General features: G+C 29.1%; 2 protein-coding genes across 9 annotated transcripts; one reads left to right on the top strand and one right to left on the bottom strand.

The window, feature by feature from the left end:
- Positions 1-208: 208 nt before the first annotated feature.
- Positions 209-5,920, bottom strand: LOC107911082 (uncharacterized). Of its 3 annotated transcripts, none has more exons than XR_005921663.1 (4): positions 5,420-5,916; positions 3,662-5,144; positions 2,606-3,550; positions 209-565 (listed from the first exon to the last, which is right to left on the bottom strand). XR_005921663.1 is itself a non-coding variant. In XM_016838975.2 (3 exons), exons 1-3 carry the CDS (start codon positions 5,721-5,723, stop codon positions 3,364-3,366), a joined length of 1,974 nt encoding a protein of 657 aa, XP_016694464.1. In that variant the 5' UTR covers positions 5,724-5,920; the 3' UTR covers positions 2,441-3,363. The 3 variants fall into 3 exon arrangements, 1 of the variants encoding a protein (XP_016694464.1); XR_005921664.1 differs by lacking the exon at positions 209-565 and having other exon boundaries at positions 2,441-2,822; positions 3,189-3,550; XM_016838975.2 differs by lacking the exon at positions 209-565 and having other exon boundaries at positions 2,441-3,550; positions 5,420-5,920.
- A 1,026-nt stretch (positions 5,921-6,946) lies between these two features.
- LOC107911092 (pto-interacting protein 1) lies at positions 6,947-12,040 on the top strand. Of its 6 annotated transcripts, none has more exons than XM_016838992.2 (9): positions 6,971-7,130; positions 8,196-8,311; positions 8,680-8,942; positions 9,035-9,161; positions 9,370-9,643; positions 9,799-9,931; positions 10,027-10,113; positions 10,235-10,372; positions 11,525-12,040. In XM_016838992.2, exons 2-8 carry the CDS (start codon positions 8,227-8,229, stop codon positions 10,367-10,369), a joined length of 1,104 nt encoding a protein of 367 aa, XP_016694481.1. In that variant the 5' UTR covers positions 6,971-7,130; positions 8,196-8,226; the 3' UTR covers positions 10,370-10,372; positions 11,525-12,040. The 6 variants fall into 6 exon arrangements, with proteins under 6 accessions (XP_016694492.1, XP_016694473.1, XP_016694481.1 ...); XM_041106802.1 differs by having other exon boundaries at positions 11,530-12,040; XM_041106803.1 differs by having other exon boundaries at positions 8,692-8,942; positions 10,235-10,370.
- Positions 12,041-25,671: the final 13,631 nt, after the last annotated feature.

Genomic DNA, 25,671 nt, shown 5'->3' on the forward strand with positions numbered 1-25,671 from the left:
GTGCTGTTTTTATCGTGAAATCAATGCAAAAGCTTCAGCCAACGTGAGCCCTAGTCTGTATTGGATGAGCTATTAAGTATTGGCACAGGTTTCAATTCTACCTTATCTTAAACTGTCCAAATGTTGGCATGCAAAATTTTCTCTAAGCCAATGTCTTAAGTTCATGCATCCATGCATCTGGTTTTTATACAACTCTTTGGACACTAATAATAGTGGAATGATCATTGACGTACGTTTAGTATTGAAGTTTGGTCGTATGTAGACGGGGAGTACGGTATCCGTTGCCATATGGAAACTGCAACGGAAGTGTTACACAAAATTCCCAAATTTGCCTTCTGCTAAATGGGTTTGAAATATAATCAACAAAGTTAAAATAGTTACGGATTTTTGGTAGCTCTTGCTTTTTGGCAACAATGTACATCGTGGCGGTTGTGCGGAGTGTTACGGTGCTTGGTTCCATGGAAAAGCGAGTCGTTAAGCCGCGCGTTCTACGTCTAGAACACATTGTAGAGTAGTGTTGAGCATGGTAGTCGAAGTCGGTACAATTCTGGTACTAGTCGTAAGGCTGAGAAAAGATTAAGATATTAAAAATCGATCTGAATTGCGGTGATTTTGAAATATAATTTAAAATTTTGAAATTACATGGATCAAACCAAATTCATATTTGATTTATAATTAATTTTAATTTTTATGGTGTAAAAAAATATTTAAAGTAACTTAAATTTTTTATATATAAAATATTTTTCAAAAAATTCTATACAAGATTTTTTTTTTGAAATTTTTTTAAATAATGTCAAATAATAATAAACAAAGCTTACTTTAATCAAGAAAAGTAAAAAACACTGAGAATCAAATTGAAGCATTAAAAAAATCTTATTAAAACAAATAAATTTGACCCTCCACTAGGCGCGTTCAAGTTTTAAATTGATATTAATTAATTTAAATTTCATTAATTGATACTAAGTAGTTTAAATTTCATTAAGTCAAAATTATGGTATATTTAGTTGTTTTGGTGCTTCTGGTCTAGCTTATACTATATTTGCAAATTAAATAGACTACCATAGTTTAATTAAACCAATCAAACCGATAAACCAATAACATAATCGCAAATCTTTTTTCTAAATATACAACAATTCCACAAATAACACACTACAACTTTTTTCACGGCCAATTTGTACATGAAGTCTATGTTTTATGTTGTTTTGATAAATTTAGTGACTCTACCATGACATAATTTTTAGTACTGTTACTTTTCAAAACATGTTTTCTTTTTTATTTCAACATAATTTATACTCTTGGCATTTTTTTTAACAATTAGATAAATTTTGTACATTTTTCCTTTTTCGCTTTTTCTCATGTGAAAAAGAAAAGTGCAAAGAATCCCCAAGTGTAAGCCACAAATCATTCGCTTAAAAAATTTGTGAAGTGTATGCAACTTATAATATGTAAGAAAAAAAATAATCCAAGTTACTTGATGGAAATAACAAAAATTATTAATTTCAAGATCTATTATAGGACAAGCTTTATTAGCAAATTGACTCGCAAGCAATACCCTAAATATCAAATTGGTCCTTAAATTTTTTTTAATTAGTGGTCTTTAAACTATCAACTTGTCCTATTTTACCAAAAATAGTGTACAACATGCTATAAAAATATGCCATATGTTACTTCTTATTGATTGGTATCATTTTGGTAACTTAAAATAAAATTCATTTTAAAGATCACTTTTGCTCGAAAAGAATAAATCTTTAGAAACACCAATATGAGAATTGAATGTAAAAGTACCATGAAAATCTTTATACTAGGAATCAAATTACATTTTGTCCCCTCCACTCAAAAAATGAGTAAATTAATCATTATACTGATCAAAAGGCAAACTAATCCTGTTAAAATTTTCATCCATTTTTACTGTTAAAAAATTAACCCCCGCTAGAATGAGATACACTGGCACCGCATATGTAACTATTTGATTATTTTATCAACACCACCAGTTTTTAATGGTAAAATAAATGAAATTTTTAACAAAAAAAAACTAATTTGCTCTTTCATTCAACGTACAAAAACTAATTTGCCTAGTTTTTTAGTAAAAGGGACAAAATGCAATTTATACTTTTACAGAATTTGTACTATAGTTTAAGCATCAATTATACAAGGATCTTTTGTATAGTTTGACCTTTTTACATTATATTTAGAAGGCAACCTATGATAATTTTTTATTTTCAAAGTCGAAAATAAAAGTGATCGAAAAATTCAGACTCCAAAGGCCACTACTTAAAAAGAAAGTGACACAACATTCCAAGGACCTAAGAATCTAGTTCAAGTAATAACAAAATCTCCCACAAAGGTAATTCCGATCATCGGAGGCAAAATCGAATTAGCTAGATTTGACCAAGAAATTACATGATCAAACATCAGTATCTCCCCAAATGCAAATAGTTAATAAAGCCAAGTTTAACTTCAATATCAAATATTTTCAAGTATGTACTTAAATGGCATTAAGAGGTACAGTCATTTCCATAGTAAACAACACAAGGTTCAATAACATTTACTTAGTCGATAGTTAACGCCATGCAGTTCATTGCCCGTAAATGTTTAGAGTACTTACATTGTATTGCCAGGAATAAGGCTCCATGATCATACTTCCATGCTGAGTCTAGATTTCCAATCCTTGACCAATAATGTCAATCTTCACCTTTTTGCTTTTTATCATATCTATCGATATTATGCGGCGTTATGCAGCAACTGACCAAGAATCTCTCCAACAAGATCTGGAAGCCTCGGTATATCTTCAAAGGATTTTCATAAGAGTATGATGGAATCAACTGCTGAAACAAAAAGACACCATACCAAGCAGTAAAATTCTAAGCATATTGTGCTGGAGAGAAGAAAGCCTTTTAGCATATAGCTAATTAAGTAATACCAGCAACAACCAAACGTATTAGGGATTGCTTGTAATTTACCAAACCCAAATAAGCACAGCTACCAAAAATCTTCAGGCTCAAGATTGCAGAGAACAAACTTGTTACTTAACCCTGCTCCTAATCTTGAAAATTACTAGTCTAATTCCAGACTTATCTTAAATCTTTTTCCCCTTCTGCAGCTCTGCAATTTTAGTCTCCCGGCCAATACTAAAAAGGAAAAATAAGGAAAAGAAAAACATAACATAACAAAAAGAAACCTATCCTTACTTTTGTAGTTATCCCAAAATCACGTCTGCCCTTACTTTTCTCGATACTTGAGGATTGTATTTCCTTTTTTTTTCCCAAAGCGACCCTTGTTTCTTACTCCCAATTCCCTAAACACACTTATGATCTTCCTCCACCATTGGATCACTTTTGAGTACCAAAACCACTCTTGACAAGGTCAAGCAGCAGTTTCAGTGCCTATTTCTGTTCTAGCCTCTGGAAGGGTTACTGTAATTGGCTGCCATCCTGACTGATGATGTATAATCCATTTCTTCATGGCAATTATCATATTCAAGATTTGGAGAACATCACCTAGTGCAAATTCTTCCAAGCATCCTTTTCTTAAAGCCAAAGCCGCTTCATATCTGTAATGTAAATAACAAACTATAGCTAAGGGAATACCCCAGTAAAACCTAGCAACAACTAGGAAAGGGAAACAGGTGAAAGACAGTGACGAGTAGATCAAGCATCATTACCTGCACTGAGAAGCCGTCATTGCTGACCGTCCGGCAGGGGATGACAAGAACTTTTGTATTCCATCCCACGTTGTCTTTGGGTATTGATTAGGATTCCCCCCAATAGGATTGACACACTTCCACAGTTTCTCATTTCTACCAACATACAACTGCACTGCTCCTAAACTTTGCTTCAATACCATATGCTGCTCAATGGCACTATCCAAAGCCTTCCTTACATTAGTATTGCGGTGTTTTGGATCTCCAAAATGAATGCAATCAGTAATGTTGGCTTCAGTAGGCATAATTTTTTCATTTTTTAGTGTGTTTAATGCAAGTAAGATAACACCAATAAGACCTTGCACATATTCAGAAGGTGGTGAACGTCCTTCAGCTCCCCAAACGCCATTGCTAGAACTAGAAATTGCTGAGGATGATGGGGGCGGAAATTCAGGACCTCGTGGATACCTGTTACTGTAAGTATCATGCTGACTTGCTTGACCAGTGTGGAAATGGCTTCTTTGTGGTGCATTTAGGCCAGTTTGATTAGGCATTGACTCGACAGAGCTTGTTTTAAACTTTTCTCCAATTCGATGAGGAAAATTATTAGAATTTTGAGGATAAGTGGAGTGTTCAGAGATATTTAACTTGCCAACATCAGGCATATTTGAGAATAGGGCCGGAAATCTAGGCCCCTCCACTCTAGGAGGTATTGGGCGGAAACCATGATTTTGTGAATTCGGGGGTAGCAACTTATCTTGTGCAAAAGCTGGTCGCAGAGGAAGATTAATTGGCCTCATTGAAGGAGGAGGAGGATTCTGAGGAACGCCCATGAAATTACTATTGTTACTCCCTGAAGAGTCAGGATTGCTAGGAAAAAGGTTTGGAGTAAACTTGCTTGCAGAAACAGCTGGCTCATTGCCACCAAAAAACTCGTGTGGTGCTTTCTTAAATGTCTTTGTCTGTGCATACTCTGGCTGGTAAGAATAACCATTGTTCATATTTTCTTGAATGGCAGTTGTTGGCGCACTAGAGGCCCTTGAGATGCTTGGCTGATTTGTGGTTTTCCTTATATATTTCCCTTTGTATTTGTTATCACCATTCCTTCCAGCACTAGATACATTTTGCCCCAATGTAACATTTTCAGAACTAGAAGTCATCGGTTGACTATACTGAACCATTTCAGGTATTGGATTATATGACATTTCAGAGTTATAACTATTCTGACCATTAGCGAGTTTAGTTGACTCACCACTCGAAAGAGGCGGACCACCAGCCGAGAGACTCATCCAAAGCCATACACTCTTGGCCGCAGCAACGAGGGGTGCGGATGCCTTCATAGGCTGCGCCAAAAGAATATTATATCTCCTCATTCGTAACTGATGAAGCGCATTAGAAAAATCTCTATCACCAGAAATCAACAGATAATTCGCAGGAGCAGGATTATCTACCGCCCAAAACAACATATCAACTAGAATCTTTTTATCACTCGCATCTTTCACACCTGTTCAAGTATAAACCTCAACTAGTCAACAACCTTTTGCCAAAACATATTAGCCCTTAGTTTTAAGATCAAGATAACAAGTTAAAAGCCTAGATCAGAGTATCAGCATAGTAAGCCAATTTTCAATATTATTAGAAAGAAACCTAAATTTTTTTATAAGATTACAGTAACGCCTCTCAATCATTGCACAATTCAGTCAATAAGAAACAACGATTCAATCTTGATCTACTATTATGATTAAGATACACAAGAGTTAGAGATTTTGATTAGGTTACCCGCGGGAACATGATTAAGTGCGATGCCAGTGCTCGAAAGCGCCTGCTGCACAGAAGAAGGGATCCGATTAGTGTCGCCGTAGGCGGAGATGGAAACGGGCCCACAGTAGTTCATCTTAGCCAGCGCTGAACTAATGTTCTGCGCGATCGCGTGAGGGTCACAGTTTTTAGGGACGTGGCAGTTCTCTATGTCCCACCATACCGACGTCTTCGCCGAAACGTACTGAGGTTCCGCCGCACCTCCACCGTCTGACGCGGCAGCCATGGCGGCAGAGGTAATTGCTCCGGTTACATCTCCTCCCATGTGTGGCGCACGATAGAAAGAAAAAAGAAAGCAGTCAGGCTCAGGATAGCATCTAAGAAGATTTGGCTTTGATTCTTTTTCTTTGTGTCGCTCTGCACTGCTGCTTTTAAGTTGTTTTTTTCAATTTATTTTTTTCTCCTTTTGTTAATCTTTTTCTCTTTTTTATTTTTGGGAAAGCTTCTTTTGTTTATATCTTTTGAGTGCAGTTTAGGCCTTAGGGTACCACTTTGTACTAAAAATAAAAGTTCTAGGGATTTACCTTTCTAACCCTATGTTTCAAGCCGAATTATCGTGGAACTTAGGAGAGATTCGGAATATAGGTACACTTTAGTCAACACGACATTGAATTTGCTCGAATTTATTGAAAGTTGGAATTTAAATCTCCGAAACATAGGGCGAAAATCACTATTTTCCATTTTGTTTTCTTTTTAACTAATACAAGGGTCAATTTTGCTATACGTCCCCCAATTATGATCAATGTTTTAAAACGGTCTAAATTTCATCAAGTTCTACTATTAAAAATATATTACCGTATGCAGTGGCGGGGCGGAGCCAGAAAAATTTTTTTGGAGGGCCGGAATTAAATTATATATTTTTACAATAGTAAAAATATAACTTCACCATTTTAATATACTATATCATTATAATTTTTAAAAGATTAAATCAAATTTTTATTATTTTTAGGGAGAAAGTGTAATTTTACCATTATTAATTTAAAATTTTATAAATTATAAAGAGTCTAAATAAAAAAATTTTCATTTTAAGAGGGGTCGGGGCCTGCCTGCCCCTTAGCTCCGCCATTGACCATATGAGCAAGGTCTTTTCATCAATAATTTTCTTTCAATTTTGATGTTAAATATCGGTTCAAATTTAATGTAGATCATGAATATCAGATTTTAAAAATGTATATACATGTTACATGGGTAGTTTAGAACTAAATATTAAAAATAGACTGTGTCGTTAAATTTTACAAGAACTATTTTTCTTTACCAAGTTGGATCTAAATTGCTCATGCAATAGGTTCAAAATCATCTTAAATTTTATTTGCATGTTTTAAATATAGTCCAAGTCAAATCCTAGTTAGTATTTAACATCTAAATTAATAATTTAAGGACTCAATTAAATATTTTGGAGTTTAGAGACCAATTTGAATTTTGGATTATAGTTTGGGATATTTGGTGCAATTTACCCATAAAAATATAACGTTCATTAAAAAAAATCATGTAATAATGCATTCTAAGAACTCTGTCAATTAAGTCATTAAGACTCCTGTTTTCCCTTTTATCCTACGCACCACTCGATTCTCTTAAGGTGCGCACCTTTCGCCGGCGTCGTCGTTTCGGATCTCCTGCTCAAGTAATACCGACAGTCGGCGACCAAATTTTAGGAGACATAACATTTTATACTGTATGATATCTTTAACTCATTTTTTTTTTATTTTCTTTATCTGTTCTTCTTTGATTCCGATAGTAGGTATTGATTAACATGCATGCGGATTAATGTAACTAGTTGAAGTTGAGGATTCGTGAAATCGTTAGATTTTGGAAAATTATGATCAAGTTTTGTTGAATTTTGAGTTTAACTGTGCTTTTTTGTGCGTTGAAATATTCTTGCCGAGAAGTTGACCTTATGATTCATTTTGAGGAGCGGTTGAACTTTTATTGATAAGAAGATTTGACTTGGAGTATTGCGTTTGGTTGTACTCGAAAGAGTTTATTGAATAGAGTTTGTGATTGTAGCTCTGTTTTAAACTTCTTGGAAATGAAGAACTGTGCTGGAAACTTTTAGGTGTAAAAAATGTGTGAGCTGTAGATTTACGCCATTTTAGAATTAGCAGTTATCGCGGCTTAAAAACTGGACCAAACTTTATTTCCAATATGTTTCCATGCGTATGCCATTTGTGAGCATGAATAATCTATGATTTCTTCGGATTTTTGTATGCCCGGCTGCATTTGGAGGATCCAATGAAGGGTTTAACTCTTGAATTTGTATTGTGAAATTGATGTCAAATTCATCCTGGAAGGTGGTCGTATGCCTCGACCAACAGATTGAATGGAAATGCTAATTATGAAAAAGAACTGAGAATCTGCTCTAGAGTCGACTGTTTAGGATTGCAAAATGTGTTCTATGTTTTAGAAGACTAGAGAAACTCCTCACATAGACAAATGGTAAGAGTTGAGACAAGATGAAAAGATTTGCAGTGCTTTAATATATGAACCACAAACCAACATATAGTGGAGAAACCGAATGCTTTTCACACCTGCCTTTTATCACAGTTACATTCATCTATCTAACCAAATCTATGTGCTCTGCCTATATGCATTTTGCTGCATTGGTTTGTGACTTCTTTGCCTGCAATGCTTGTAAAACTTGGTGGTGGTTAAGCTATTCTATTTCTTTGATTTAACATTTTTGTTTAACATTTGCACTTACTCATATATGTTTCCTTGAATTTTTATGTTTGGATTTTAGAAATTAGCAACAATTCTCAAGGGATTGAACCATGAGTTGTTTTGGCTGTTGTGAAGAGGACAATATCCACAAAACCACTGATAATGGAGGCCAACACATGGTTAAAATTTCAGCAGGTAATCGGTAATCCAATGGTTGAAATTCACATCAAAGCTGATAACATTGCATCTTCATGAACTTCATTGGATATTTCTGCATTATCAATACAGTGAACTAGTTGAATGAAAGATGATAGGTGTGATGGCATAAACTCCTTTGGTTCCCATAATCAGTCAAAATTTAACCTGTATCTCTTTGCTTGTTTTATTTATATATTTTCAAATTTTTATTAGCAGGAAATTCATTTGCTATTCTTTTTTTCCCACCGAATTTTTTTTACTACTTGTAACTGTTACATGTTATTCCAATATTTTCTTTTGCATGCTATGGATTGCTATGGTTTCTGTTAGCTTTAGTGAATCTATTGGTGTAATATGGGTTGAAGTTGACGAATCAGGAAGCGATGGAGTTTACCATTCATCTGAAACTGCATCAAAGAGTGCTCAAACTTTGAAGGTTCAGCCTATTGAAGTCCCTGATATTCCGGTAGATGAATTGAAAGAAGTCACAGATAATTTTGGTGCAAATTCTTTGATTGGAGAAGGCTCATATGGTAGAGTCTACTATGGAGTTCTTAAAAGTAGGCAGGCTGCAGCAATCAAAAAGTTAGATGCCAGCAAGCAACCTGATGATGAGTTTTTAGCCCAGGTTCGATTAATGGCTATTCATTGCATTCACCGCATCTTGATGATAGTAATTTTGGAGTTTAAGATTTATATCGACTGATTCGCGATTTTCAGGTTTCCCTGGCATCTAGGTTGAAGCATGAAAACTTTGTTCAATTGCTTGGTTACTGTGTTGATGGGAGCTACCGTATTCTTGCTTATGAATTTGCATCTAATGGATCGTTGCATGATATTCTCCACGGTATGTGTGATAACACTTATTCATTGTTCCAGTTACACGAAATTGAAAACTGTTGAGGAGTGTAATGATGCTCGAATCAGGATCTCTTTGTGATGCTATTATAAAATTTAAGTTAAAGTTTCTTCCTCTATGGAGAATGGAATCTCCGGTTTGTAATATTTACATGTCTTACTGTTACTATCGCACTATTTTTATTCCTTCAATTCAGGGAGAAAAGGTGTTAAGGGATCTCAGCCAGGTCCTGTTTTGACATGGGCACAAAGAGTAAAAATTGCTGTAGGAGCTGCAAAAGGGCTTGAGTACTTACATGAGAAGGCTGATCCTCACATCATTCATCGTGACATTAAGTCCAGCAATGTGCTAATATTTGATGACGATGTTGCTAAGATTGCAGACTTTGATTTATCTAATCAGGCTCCTGATATGGCAGCTCGTCTTCATTCCACTCGTGTACTTGGAACCTTCGGTTATCATGCTCCTGAGTATGTAATTCGGAGTTCTTTTCACTCTTCATGATAATTTATAAAACAATCATGAATTGCTTGTTGGAACCTCAAATTTTGTAAAGTTTAATATCGTAAAGTCATCATTCTATGTAGCCCTGAATATTGACTATTCTCGTTCGTTTGGTTGACAGATATGCAATGACTGGGCAATTAAATGTCAAGAGTGATGTATACAGCTTTGGTGTTGTTCTGCTGGACCTTCTGACTGGGAGAAAACCTGTTGATCATACTTTACCCCGCGGTCAGCAAAGTCTCGTGACATGGGTATTTTTCTGCTACATAGTTTGTTATAATTCAGCCTGTATTCCATTCTTAAATTTTTCAGACATGGCTGATTAATGAGTTTTGAATTATATTAGGCTACACCAAAACTTAGTGAAGACAAGGTAAGGCAATGCATTGATCAAAGACTAGGAGGCGATTATCCTCCCAAGGCCATTGCAAAGGTATTAATATGCTTGATCACTTGCACTAACGTCTGTTTTGCCAGCATTGTTCTAATTTGTGCCAGCGAGTTGAACCGAAAAATCTATGCCTAAAGCATTTCTTTCATTGTTTCAATTGCAGATGGCTGCTGTTGCTGCATTGTGTGTGCAATACGAAGCTGATTTTCGGCCAAATATGAGCATCGTTGTTAAAGCTCTTCAACCACTGTTAAATGCACGGCCTGGAGCAGCTGCTGAAACACCATCAAACACATAATGTGTGAGGCTGTTTCTTTCTTTTCCTTAATATATATATATTAATGTCTTCTTACTTATATCCTCATTTGATTATTATTTTTTTTGGGGGGTGGATTTTTAATTTTTATCATGCACAATTAAACACAAATCTTTTCATCCAATCTTGATGATATTACAGGTGGTTTATATGTCAAAATTATTTAAGAGCAATTTATAAATATTCCTATATATTTGATTATATCTAATTTCATCAATCAAACAGAAAATTAAATAAATAAATCCATTTTTGTTAAAAGAAAAAACATTTTAGTTTTATTTTGTTTGGTTATCTTATAAAAGAAATAGTATTTGTTTTTTGAATTGGTATGTTGGTAGTGAATCTTTTAACTACACCAATAGAGTTAAAAAACCTATTACATGTTTTATTTTTTATATTTAATTTTCTTTTATTACACTCTAAAGGGTGTGTCTGAAATTCTATTAGCGGTTAAAAATAAATTTAAAATTTTTGTTGCATGTCTCATTTTTTCTATTTAATTTTTGTATATTTTTACACGATGTGTGTTTGGCATATAGAGTACAAAATTCCACTGCACCATATAATTTTGCCTGATTCTAAGCCTACTTTATCATCATAAAACGGAAAAACAAAATTATTAAAGGAGTTAATTCCACCATAGATCCCCCTAAATTGGTTTTTAAACTTTAAAATATTCTAAGTACATCTTGAAATATTCAAACTATTGATATTATATCAGTAAGGGATTTAAAAATTATATATGACATGAAAATTTTAAAGAAAAACGAGTATTATAAAAATGGATGTTGTAAAAATATTGGTTTTGAGGTTTTTGAAGTTTTTATAGAAATTATCAATAACTCTCTTTCTTTTTCGGTTTTATTTTATTGTTAGTTTCTAATCTTAAAAGTTATGATACAATAGTTTGTTTTTTTCTTTTTTAAATTTCGTTTTAAATTATATCACATAATATTTTATGTGTTATTTAATAGTTTAATTAACTATTTTAAGATTGATATAACATTGATAATTTAGGATGTAATTAGAATATTCTAAAATTTGGAGATCAATTTAGAATGATGATCATAATTTGGGGATGTTTGTATTTCAATTTTCCTTTTACATTAGACTCGATTGAGCATTTCTTTGTCCCAGAAAAGACTTAATGGGCTTCTTGTGCAAAATCCAAACGAACTGCAAAACACAAAACGCACAAGAAGGCATCGCGCCGGACCGACAACACCTCATCCTCACCGATAAGTAGCTCGAAGATGGCCGCACCTTGGCTGACTACAACATCTAAAAGAAATCAACCCTTCACCTCATCCTCTGGTAGAGGACGAGTCGAGGAAAAAGAAGGTCAAACTAATCTTCTACAAGGTGGACAAGTCAAGAAAGACCCGAAGGTTGAGGAAAGAGTGCCCTAATGCTGAATGTGGGGACAGGATTTTCATGACATAAAGATGAGAGTTAAACAAAATGGGAACGCGTCGCGGAATTAAGTAGCCCAAATGGTGAGATAGTTATTCGTAAGTATCTTATATGTTGCAAGAACAAAGTTAATTTTATCAAGCACAAATGTTTACATATCTTTGATAAGTGATCATGTACCACAGATGATCTACCTTTTCTAATTCTATTAAATTCACTACTTATTTAAACAATCTTAAACATATGGTTCTCTATAAAATAAAAATAAATTCTCAAACGTAACAATATCAAAAATATTGAAGGATCCACTGATTTGGAATCAAAAATCTTTAACCCTTACCCATTCATAGGGGTAAGATTTAATGGATTTAACTGGAAACATTGTGAGCTTAGGACAAGTCTACATCAGCCACTCTCAATTATTAGTGTCATGCCGATTATACCCTTGGCTTTTTTTTCACGTGAATCAAACGTCCACTAAACTTCTCTCTCTTTATATTAGTTGCCAAATTCCATGTGATAGCCACCTTCCCATAGCATACATCCGTTAAAGAATAAATTGTCATGGTATAAAATAAGTTGATTAAATTTTAGTTTGATTGGTATGAGTATTATTATTAATGCAAGAGAATGTGGGTTTAAGTGTATTGAATCGCATTATTATCTTATTTATGGGTGGTTATGGAGGGGTTATAGATAATTTTAGACATTGTATCAAAAATAATAGATATGATCCCTATTAAAAAATAAACATATAATTTATCTATTTATATCATATTTTATATATATTATTGGTTTTAAATTATAATGAATTATGTTTTTAGATGAAACTAAATTCAAGTTGTAATCCATTCACTATATTAATTTTTAATTCTACCACAACAACTTAAATTATTTCAACACTAATATATATATATATATAAATAATCAAGTTTTGATAGTGTAAAGATAAAAATAAAATTTTTAGGCTAAAGTTAAAAAAAATCTTTTTTTTCTCCGCATATTTTAGATAAAAAAATGTTTAAATTGAATTAGTACTTCTTTAAGGGAAAAAATCCTATTTAGTGAGGTGTTTTGCTCTTATTATAATTTTAATACATTTATAATTTATAAAAGTGTAATTATTTGATATACAATTAGTACTATGTTTTTTTATTAAACTCTATAATACATTTTTACAAGAAAAGCCCTAAAAAAATTTCTTTTTTTTCTCCAAGTTATTTTTGCTTCTTATCTTTTGTTTTGCTTAGCGGCAGTGTCAACTTCCAGGCTAGCTATCGCCCGTCTTTTTCCTCTCCCATCAACCCTTTCTTTCTTTATTCTTTTCATTCACTACACACGTCTTCTCTCTTTTCAATTTGCATATCTATTTTGTGGGTATCTTTATTGTCTTCACAAGTTGTGATAGACAGATGATGTGTTGTTCACTAAAACTCCACCGGCCACCAATAGTTTTTCTTGAAAAGTGAGTGGCTCTTTGTCAACTTCTTAATTTGTTTTTAGTCTGAGAGTATTTCAGAATAATAAATGATTTCACGTGTCGATTTGGACCCGTGTTGTCTTAAGTTTTTTATGTTTTTTGTTTGTTTTTCCATTGTTTATAAGTATTCAATTTTGGAAGTTTTTGTTTGCTCTTATAGCACATTTTTTAGTCTTACTTATGCATGTAATTTTAGTTTTACAAGTGATTTTAGGGATGATTTTATTGTCGTTCTCTTTAGTTTGGTGAATGCTTAATTCTTTTGTTGATTTTTGCTCGCCGCTTTGGATCATCCGGGACTGATTTCATTATAGTACTTGCAATCACTCTAGATATGTTGTACTTGAGTTGTGACAAAGCCAATTGTCAACGTGTTATAATGTTCTATTGATATTGAGGCTAAAGCCTTTGTTGTGTTAATGGAGCTTGTCCTTCACCATCTACAACAAGTGTTTGCTATTTTTTTCTTTCTGAATTGTATGGTTCCATTCATTGAATGAATTAATGAATTTACCTTTTAAAAAAAATTTATAATACATTTTTCAAATCCTTAACTCGCTTGTGAAGTCTAAAAAACTCCACTCACAGTGTATCAAATAATTTTCTTTTATAAAATTAGGGTAAATTGCACCTAATGTCACTAAACTATTAATAAGTTTACATTTTGGTTACTCAACTTCAAAAGGTTACAAAATAGTAATTGAACTATTAAAATTTTTTTATTTAAGTCATTGAACTGTTAAAACCGTTGTTATGGGTCTTATTTGTTCACGCCACTTGCACCATTCGAAATTTTTCCTTCTCTTTATCCTTCTATTCCACAATTCAATTTCTTCATGAAAACTTCACGAATCTGAGAACCAATATCCAAATAGTTTTCTTCTTTGATCTCCCGTCAGATTGATTTGGATCTAAGCTATGTTCTTTTATTTATCGATGAATATTGATTCACTATACCAATCGTAAAATTGTCACTTATAACTCATAACAAACTTCAAAAAAAACTAAAAATCTAATGATTTAGTTAAAAACTTTCAAATAATTTAATAACTTAAATGAAAACTTTCTAATAATTTAATTACTTAAACGTGAACTTACTTACTTATAGGTAACATTAGCCATAAAATTAAGTATTAAAAGAGTTAATTGCAGCTGAAGAACTCAAAAGATACAGAGGCACAGCTAGACCAGACCAGCCATTGTTGCCAGCGACAAACAATATTCGGATTGAATTATAAGAAAAAAATGATTGAAATTATACAGGAGCATGATCTAAGACAACATGAATATACATAGATTTGTGTGTTTGATCATATGATTGTCTTGAAAGCAGATTGTCAAGTTGGAGGGTATCATTACATAAAATCATACCACTTTCTGTTTCTTTTAGAATCAACAGTTTTCAGTTTTGTATGCCAGTTTTAGGCGGTGCTAATACAACCAAAAAACTATGTAATAATTATAAGATATTTTAGATACAAAACAAAGTTTCATTGTTTCTTGCCCTGTTTTTTAAGTAATAATTTTATTCCTTTTGTTTGGAGATCTTTCGTTGCGAGGTAGAAGATGAGCGTTTAACCAATTTATTTTGTGATAATAATAATTTTAGTTTTTATTGTTTATATATTTTGTAAATTTCATCTGTTTATTTTTTATTTTTAAATTAAGGGTGTGTTAAGTTTTAGTGCTAAATTTTATAAGTGTTAAATTTATATTACAAATTATTCGGTAAATATAAGTGTTAAATTTATATTACAAATTATTCGGTAAATTAGTAAATATAAGTATTGAATATAAGAGAAATTATTTTCTGAACCTTCCCACCATATTATCCACGGCCCCTTTATAATTATTTAATGACATTTTAACAATTTTTTATGTCATTAATACATAATTTTGATAATTTTTTTACCCCGAACCCTAAACCTAAAACCCTGAACGTCCAACCTGAAACTCTAAACCAATTTTTTTTACCTCGAATCTCAAAAAAATTACTAAAATTATGTATCAATGATATGAAAAAAATTGTTGAAATGTCATTAAACAATTGGAAAGGGATCTTGAATGATGTGGTGGGAAGGGTCCATAAAATAATTGCTCTCAATAATTATGTTATTCAATAAAAATAAATATTAATTTTAAATGATTATTCATTTTTTTAATTTTAAACTTATTAATACAATCTTTTATATTATATATTATTTTAGATAGTTTTGAATAAAAGATACATATGCTAATTTGAATATTTCATTTAAAAAAAGATAATTTATTTTTATTCTTAATAAATTAAAATTAACTTGATATTTTATACATTAAGATAAGTAGCTACCTACTTACTTATCTTATTCAACATTTTTTTTAAATTTATATTAAATAAAAAAATTAAAATAATTATCAAATGCATTTAAAATATTAAATGTTGAAATTTTTTATTTTCAATGGGTTATCAAGCACACCATAAATTTGGTGATTAACCTTTCAAAAAGAGTCAAATTATTTTTTTTATTGAAAATGTTGACTAAAACGTTAATTTCTTTAATGATGTTGGTGTGATAAACTCACATAGCAGTCCAAGTATATTTCATGCTAGCATGACACTATGTCTTATATGACATGTTAATAAATAATTTAAAATTTATAAAATGTTCAAAAAGATATTCAAAATATTTCATAAAAAATCAAAAAAATAAAAAAACCTACCATGAAGTATAAGTGAATTGTTATGTGGGCTACCATTTAAAAATTTAACGTGTGATTTAGTATTTCCTTTAAAAATTAACAATTTGACTCTTTTTAAATGATTATGGTCAAGTTCAACTCTTTTTAAAAAGATTGAGAGCCAAATTTAGTTTTAAAAAAAAGGGTCTAATTGACAACAAAATCTAAACATTAAGGACAAAATTTGCTGTTATGTCAACTATTTTCTTTAAAATGAATTAATCATTATAAATATTAAAGTTCGGAGAAAACTTCATGCATTAAGGACTCAAACTTGAATTCTTAAAATTCTTAGAGCCTCGACCTTGTTGTTAGGATTGACAATGGGTCAAATTATATATGCATTTTATGCTTAAAAATCTGAATTTATTTATACATATTATTCCATGATTACTATCCAAATCTAAATTCAAAATAAATATAATTATCCATCAAATAATTGAATTCACAAAAAAAAAACTCAAAAGTTTCACATTTTTCGGATATCTAAATCTACAAAAATTTGAATTCGAATCCTCTAATATTTTTTTATATAATCCGTCCTTTTTATAACAATCACCCTCTATAACACCATTTCATTATAATAGAAAAGCTTGTTCTAAAACCATTTTTTATATTTTATTTTTAATCTTTATACCATATTTCCATTTATAAAAATTTTAAATTTTCAAGAATAATTTAAATATCGAATTCTGTTATAGGTGTCTCAAATTTAATTATAGGTATAGAATAGTTACATCTCCATAACATCCAATTTTAAGACAAATAAATGAGATTGTTATAAAAACAGTTGACTGTATATAAAATCAAAATTATAAGTACTTTGTAACTCGTGGATTCGAATATCCAAATCCACATTCATTATCCGAATAAGTACTGCATATTCAAATAATAGATATCTAAGATATTTATCCACATTCGCTTCAAATCCATGATACATAATAATTTTAAAATCCAAATCCAAATATTATTGAAATTCATAATATCTAAATTCACAAATAAAATCAAACAAATTAGATATTTATAGAGATCTGCAATATTTTTAAAATCGGATTGAACAATTAAACGATTAAACCGACTTTTTTTTTTACTTTTAATAATTTATTTAATTGGTCAAATTAAAAATTCATACCTCATTAATCCACCACCAATTTAATTATGAATACCTCGATCCAAATTAGGATCCTTACTCACTATTTTAAGACTTCATTAGGGAATAATCAAATAGTTGAGGGGTTAAGATTCGGTGATGGTGTCATCATGTGGGGGGGTTGATTGAACCGTTTGTCGACATAACAACTTGGACATGCTGGAGAAGAATTGGCAAAAGATTTGTTTCGATTCGTGGGCTCCTGTACCCCATAACCATCTTAATCTTCAATTTTCTTTTTCTTTTATAGGCTCAGATTGTAAGGATTTTGCGTGTTTGGTCTGATGGATAAGAGATATTTATTGGTAAAATTAATCTAGTGTAAATAGTAAATTTTTATTTGAGAAATTTCTTTTGGATAATGTGTGTATAATGTGAATATACTATATTAACCCTCTAATTTTGTTTCATTTAAAAAAAATGTATAACATCCAATAAGAACGTGTTGATTTTTTTTTTAACTGAGGCAATTTGTAAATTTAGATGTCGTTTTTAATCCCACAAAAAATTAAGGACTAATCTGGAAAATGAGATATAGTTTAAACCCTTTAAAAATTCTAAAGTTTATAAATAATTTAGGAAATTTATGATTTTTTTTAGAATATTAAAAAATAATTTAGTACAATCTTCTTTATTGTTTCATAAATAGGCTTAATATGTGATTTGGTACTTGAGTTTGACAGTTTTTTTTAAATGGTACATATGTTTTTTTTTTGTCTAATGTGGTATTTGTATTTGATAAAAGTTATATATTTTGGTACCCAAATGTAACAATGTTAACTTTTAGTGTTTAATTTAAGTTTTAGAGTTGATTTGGTGAAAGTTAATTACTAATATTAATAGGTTTGAATTTTTATAATTTTGTTTATAGAATAAATTTAATGTTAATTGTGAATTTGCTTAAATTTACATTTAATCTTTCAAATACATTTCGAAGGGTGTGATTTAATTTTAATTTTAGGGTTTATTCGATGAAATTTAATTGTTAATATTATTAGTTATTTATGAATTTTCATCAAATCAACTCTAAAACCCTATCTAAGCACTAAAAATTAACACTATTGCCTTCAGGTACCAAAATGTATAACTTTTGTCAAATATAAGTACCACATTGGATCAAAAAAACAACACAAGTACTAAATTAGAAAAAAATATCAACTCAGATACCAAATTATGTATTAAGCCAACATATATGCGTCAAACTTTGAACTTATTTTCTATTGTCATAATGATAAATTTAACCCTCAATATTTATAAATTTTTTTATCAATTTGACATTTATTCTTTTTTGAGCTAAATTTAATCCTTAACTTTTCAAAAATAGTCGAATAACTTTTATTTAATAAAAATGCTGACTAAAATATCAATTCTTTTAACAATGTTGCCTTGGCAGTTCGTGTGGTAACGTGTATTTTATGCTGACATGACATTATTTGTCTTATATGGCATGTCAACAAATAATTTTAAAAAAATAAAAAATAAAAATAAAATATTTATCATGAACTATACGTATATTATCATGTGGACTGTCATATTTAAAAAATTAATATTTTAATAGCATTTTCTTTTAAAAAAATCAATTCAATTCTTTTTAAAAAAGTTGTTGATAAAATTTAATTTTTTAAGATTAAACGTGAAATTTAACTGAAAAAATAAATATCAAATTCACAAAATATAAATAATAAATTATTTTCACAAAACAAAATTAAAATAAATTAAATTATTTAAACAGTCCTGGCCCACTTACGCGGCAGATGTGTGAGAGATCTCAGATCCCGACAAAATTTCGACACCGGTCCGAAGACTAAGCCGGCCGACACTTTATTATTTGATCACCAGCGTACTCTTTTAGTTTTGACTTTTATGACATGTCAGCAAATACTGTTCTCTTTTTCGGATAAAGTCAAAGTCAATGCAACTTCGCTTCCTGATTGGTCCTACAGTTTTTATTCTGACTTACAATTATTGAATGCAGATGCGCTGAATCAAAACCCCATTTTTTCTTAACCGACTTGTCTTTACTTAATTATTTCATTAAATAAAGCATTTACTTTTGTTTTATATTTTTGAAACACAAAATAACATTTTTTACTTTTTGTTTAACAATAGTTGGTAGTCCTTGAATCTTAGCTCAATTGATATGAATATTGTTATCAATACAGTAAAACATATATTTAAACGTGAAGCACATTATTTTCATATTTATAAATTAAAAAAAGACTATTAATAATTTTAGATATTATATAAAAAACGAGAAAATATAAATAAAAAAACACTCCTTATATCACTTTATATTGAAACCAAATTATTTTAGCATTGTTTGTTCAATCAATTTGAAAGAAAATAACATTTTAATAATTGTATGATGTTAACTTTTTAGCTCCCAAAATTTTTAAAAATTCTCACTAACTATTTCAAAATTTTTGAAAGTTTTAATTTTACTCCAAAATTTTTGTATATTTTCATTAAATCTTTTAAAAAAATTCTCATTAAATCCCTCAAATATTTTAAATTTTTAGTTAAGTCCTCCTAAACTTAATACTAAGATACTCTATTGATTGTTTTGATAGACAGTTCGGAGTTAAAAGCTACCTTATTCTTGCTAGTTCTTATTGTTACTTGATTTCTGAATTGTAAGTCTTGCTTAAATGGTAATATATATAAAACGAATTTTAGAGATGATGTTGTTAGAAGGGATAATCATAAATATCGAAATAATTAATCTTCACAAACAATAAAATGATGTCAAAGTCTACTAGGAGTCCTTATACTACTGTGTAAAGTTCATTTTAGTCCCTCTACTAAAATTGCTCCACATTAGTCATTGCACATTAAAAATGTTATCAAATCATGACATTGTTATGATTTGTTATTAAATTACTAATAAATTAGAGAAAATACATTATATCCAATTGATTTACCTGCGACCCAACACATAAAAAATTCAACCATCTCTCAAAAATCTATGTATTTTTGAACTATCGTATGGCTAAAAAAATCCATTTTTTATAGGTTGGGTTGGTCAAGAGTATAATATATTTTACTCAAATTACCAATAACTTAATAACAAATTGTAATAGTGTAGTGATTTACATAAAATTTTAATATACAAAAGTTAATTTGAAGCAATTTTTAGTACAAAAACTAAAACGAACTTTACATAGTAATATAGAAACTCCTGTAAAATAAAAATGGATAGTACATTAGTCAAAGAGAAAATTAACATAATACACGCTTAAACTTTCTTCTTCTTTTTTTAATTTGTAACCTAAAAGATTAAAAAATACATTGATTCAGAAATCGATACGGATCCATTGAACTAAAATTATTGTTATTGTTATTTTTATATTTTTAATGATTTATTTAATCGAATCAAATAAACTAATCAAACTGATTAAATTAATTGAATCGATTGTTTGACCGATTTGATCATCAATTCAATTTTGAAAATCTTCCTACATGTATTGATGGGAGAAGGATTAAGGGATGTGATTTCTCCATCATGGCATGTGGGATAAAATCTTACTCTAGAGTCTGTCGCAGGGAAATATTTCTATATTTTCTCGAGTTCTCAGTACATGCCAAGATGCCCGAGGAATCTGGAAAATTTTAATGAGGTGGGGACTAGGGAAAAATCATTAATAATAACAATAATAATAATAATAATAATAATAACAATAAAAATTTTCACAAATTTTCATTTACAGTAAATCATTTTCAAAATTTTTAATCAAATATATTTTCTTCAATATTTTTATTTTCCTATAAAATGAAAATGTCCTCTACTTTTAAAGGAAAACCATCCCATATACAACATTGTAAACCCGGCAAAATGGTTTAGAGTGCAATATATGCCCTATATGGTATAGCAAAAATAATATATATAGAGTTACTAAAAATTCTATCACGTGTGTATGTATATAGAAACCACATATTCAAAACATAATTATGCAATTAAAATTAACATACAATAAATAAAAAACATATGGTTTGAAAAAAAATGTTAACAACAACATATATACAATACGTACAAGTGAAAACTTTTGTGTAATAATATTAAAATGTAAAAAAGAAATTTAAAATGAAGCATTGGTGTTATAGTGATAAAGTTGAAGTTTTGTACATGTTGATGGTATGGGTTAAAATCTCATCATTTTATTATTTTTATTTAAAATGTAAAATGATAAAAGTATCATTGTAAGAATATAACTTATTTCAAATATATAAGGATAGTTTAGTAATTTTTCCATATGAGTTAGTGTATAGTTAACTCATGACACCAACTTAATCAAAAACTTAAATTATATAAGTATATATATAAACATTTGGGACACGTCATGTATTTAAGCCAAACACACCACTAGCTTAATGGTAAACTTCTGTAGATTTCAAGTTGATAGACATGAGGTCTAAGGTTCGATTTGTGTGTTTGTAAACCATTTCTCCATTGCAATGTAAGTGTTCGCTTGTATTTAAAAAAAAAAAACAAAAGACATTTAAAAAAGTGTTAGTATGTTGTTTACCCCCTAAACCTATCCAAAGTACTTAGCTGGTACTTAAAATTTTTTTTTGTACCTAGTTGGTACCTAAACTTGTATTCAGTTACACACATTGCCCTAAATTGTCGAGAATCTTAATTTTTTTAAGGTTAACATGTAGTTTGCCCTTTGAACTAGTTCAAAAGTATTTAGTTGGTACTTGAACTTATCTAAAAAGCAGCAAGTCGATACCTGAACTTGTCCAAAAAATTATACTTTTTAAAATTAATTTATATTTGCCATGTATCTTTGTGAGAGGCTACCACGTGTCACTATAAGATTAGCCATCAATTTCATGTCAGCACAAACTAATGGTGTTAGTTGATATTTGAACTTGTATTCCATCACCAAGTTGGTACTTCCGCACTAAGTACAAAAAAAAGTTCAGGCACTAACTAAGTACTTTTGAACAAGTTTAATGAGCAAATTACATATTAACCCTTTAAAAAAATTTCTAAGCCCTACGCAAATTTGGAAAAATACTTAAATGAGATAGGGAAGCTCCAATAATAAGATTATAAGGGAAAATATATGGTTGTGGAGTTTTTAGACTCCATAAGTAGAGTCAGAGAGTTGATAAGTATCCTATAAAAATATAGTAAAATATTAAAAAATAAATATCTTTAAAAAGAGACACGTGACAAATTATTAAAGTTATTTGTGTAATAAAAATGTACACTACTAATGTATTGAATACTAATCCAAATCATAATAGTATATTTTTTTTAAGAATCAAATAATTTATTGGAAAACCTTTTTATTTTAAACTAAAAGTTAAAAATATTCTTTACACTATAATTTTGAATTAAAGCAACACTATAATCTTAAAGAAACAATAATTTATAAATTTAGAAACACAATAATTTTATTAAGAAAATATTTTGAAGTCTTGAAATTCTCTCCAAAATTTCCAAATAATTTAAAGAAATTCTGAAGAAAGTCATACTAAATTTAAAATAAATTGCCCTTCAATCTTTTTCAACCGAAAAATGGAGGTTTAAACTCATTTTCAAGAGCAAACCTCCTAGATACTTGAAGTAAATCACATACTTCCAAGATCAAGCCTAAAAGACTATTGAAATGGAATTCAATTTATTTGAAAATTCAACGGATTTATCTATAAATTTTAAGTAAATTTATAAATAAGATGTATTTGATTTGTTCTAGTTTTTTAGTAATTACTCAACTTGAAAATTTTTAGTCTCTTAGTAAATGATAAAATTAAAAATTAATATATATGTATATATACACACACAACTAATTTTCTTATTCGTGCTATGCACATATTGATTGTATTTATTAATAAAATATATTTGTAAATTTTAAAAAAATACCACTTAATTTTAAAAATAAATTTTTATGTGTAAAAATCTAGGTGATATTGAAAATTGACACTATATTAAAGGTAAACTTACTGCTATATTTTAACTCTATATTAAAGCTGGTCACTTCGTTGATTGAAATATTCTACTCAATTTGAATTTAAAACAATTTAATATTTTTTTATTTTATCTTAATATTTAACATCAATAAGTAAATAATAGAAATTAATAAAAATGGCTATTTTATAATTTTTTTAATATATATTATTTTCAAGTATTTGTTTTATTAATTTAAAAACTCCAAGCTAATTTATTAATTTTTGATACTTTATAAATTACTTATAATTAACTATTGAAATAAAATATTTAAAAGTAGTTTTATTATTAAAATTTATTTTCAAATCATCAAAATTAATATTGAGTAATAGAATTTAATTAAAAAAAGAAAAGCTGGTGCCAAAATTTAATAAAATTTAAAGTTTAGTGGTAAATTTTAATAATATAAAAATTGAGTGTCAAATTTAATTATATTAAAAACAACAACAACAAATATCAATAAAAATAAAGTATAGTGGCGAATTTTAGTATTTATTCATAATATGATGGTGAATTTGTAATTTAACTTTTTTTTAATTATAAAAAACTTAACTATATTTTAATCATAAATAGTATAATAATTTAAAATGATTTTAGTAAAAACATATATATTTAATATAATTAGTCATCAGTAATTTTAACTTATTTTAAATAAATAATTGAAATTAATAAAATTTACATATGGTATTCATTAACGTTATCAACATTATTTATTAAATATAATAATTAATAATTATTGTCGATTGAGTTTTAATTCGATTGGCATGAGTATTGTTGCCAGTGCAGGAGGACGTAGGTTCAAGTGTACTGAAGGATATTATCCTTATATTTAAGAGTTGGGGAAGGATTATGGATAGTTCTAGGCATAATTAGATTGTTTAGAAAATCAAGAAAAATCAATGACAAAATACATAATTTTAAGTCCCAATACTTTTTCGAATTTTGAAGCTTTAGTCTTGACGCAGATGACAAACATTAATAAATTAACTTGATTTTTAGTGAGTAATAAGTGGAAATAACAAGTTGACATGCCATAGATATGATAATATGTTTGTCTCATTAAATTTTGGAAATGACAAAACTTAATGAATTTAACAGTTATCATTTGATGAGTTGGTTGAGTCTTAGCTCAATTAGTATGTGTATTGTTGCCAATGCGGGAGGACGTGAGTTCGGGTGTGTGTAAAGAAAAAAATAAATATGGTCAGAATCTATAATGATATTGTTAAAAAAAACACTTATCATTTGATGAGGAAAATAATTTTAAAATTTGATAAGTATAGAGACTAAAAATGACTAAATAAAAGCCTATGGATTAAATCCACAACCTGACCTCTTAAAAATTTATACTTAAACCCTTAAAAAATGATAAAATCATAAACTCATACCAAATAAAATCACACATTGACCTTGTAAAAAAATTATAATTTAATTTTAACCTCCTAAAAAGAATTTCTAGCTTCATCCTTGACGACTTGCTATCAACTTTCCATGACAGAGGACTCTAAAGCTTTATGTCATACTTGATTGCTACAAATAAATTATTGAAGTTACAAACTAGAGTCTCTTTTCGTACCCATGAAAGAAAAGAAAACCAAAACTAACCTGAGTTTCCAATAAATGTCATATATAATGATAAAACATATTACATGTTCAATAAAAAAACATAAATTTAAACTTTAAAATAATATTATCACAAACTTTAAGCATAAAAATTGTACTCACAATGTTTGTCCCTACCTTATCTTGATTAGAATCTAGAGTAACAGACCTTGGAGTGTTTAGTACCATGTAAGATATTGACCTTTTTAGGTCTTCGTCTCCTATAAAATTTAGACCGGGCCAAAAAGTTCACTTTTACATTTTATTACCGTAAAGATAAAGATTATTTATTGGATTCCTTCTTTTGTCTATATAGCTACTGCAGGGTGAGACACGCCGTGTGCAAGTGACCCCACCATTTAGGTTTGGTTAAAATATGTTTTTTTTTTGTAAATTTCAAAATTTTGTATTTTTAATTTTAAGAATTTAGTTTTTTTTAATTTTCAGATTTAATTTTAATTATTAAAATTATTAAAATTATTAATATGATATTTTAAAATAAAATAAATACTTAGTAGCAATGAAATTAAAAAGACAATATTATAAAAAACTTAAATTTAATAAAATAATTTTAATTTTATTAATAATTGAACTTGAATTTTAAAATCTAAAATGTATAGAGACTAAAATTTAAAATTATGAAGAGTATAGAAACTGATGACATATTTTAGCCTTTTAATTTTAATAAGGTTTATACTCTTGAAAATTTTGGAATTTAATTTTTGTACTTTTATTTTTAAGAATTTAGTTTTTCTATCAAATTTTAAAATTTAGGTCCAATTGTTAAAACTGTTAATTTTTTTGTTAAATTTATTAATGTGATATTTTGAAATAAAAAATACTTACTTAATAACAATATTATTAAAAAAATAAAAAATAAATAAAAAATTTAAAAATAAAAATACATGAAAAATTCTCAATTTAGTACAGACATATTTTAAAGCTTTTGGTTATAATAATGATGC

The sequence above is a fragment of the Gossypium hirsutum genome, chromosome D12, assembly GCF_007990345.1.
Source record: "Gossypium hirsutum isolate 1008001.06 chromosome D12, Gossypium_hirsutum_v2.1, whole genome shotgun sequence".
NCBI classification, from domain to species: Eukaryota; Viridiplantae; Streptophyta; class Magnoliopsida; order Malvales; family Malvaceae; genus Gossypium; species Gossypium hirsutum.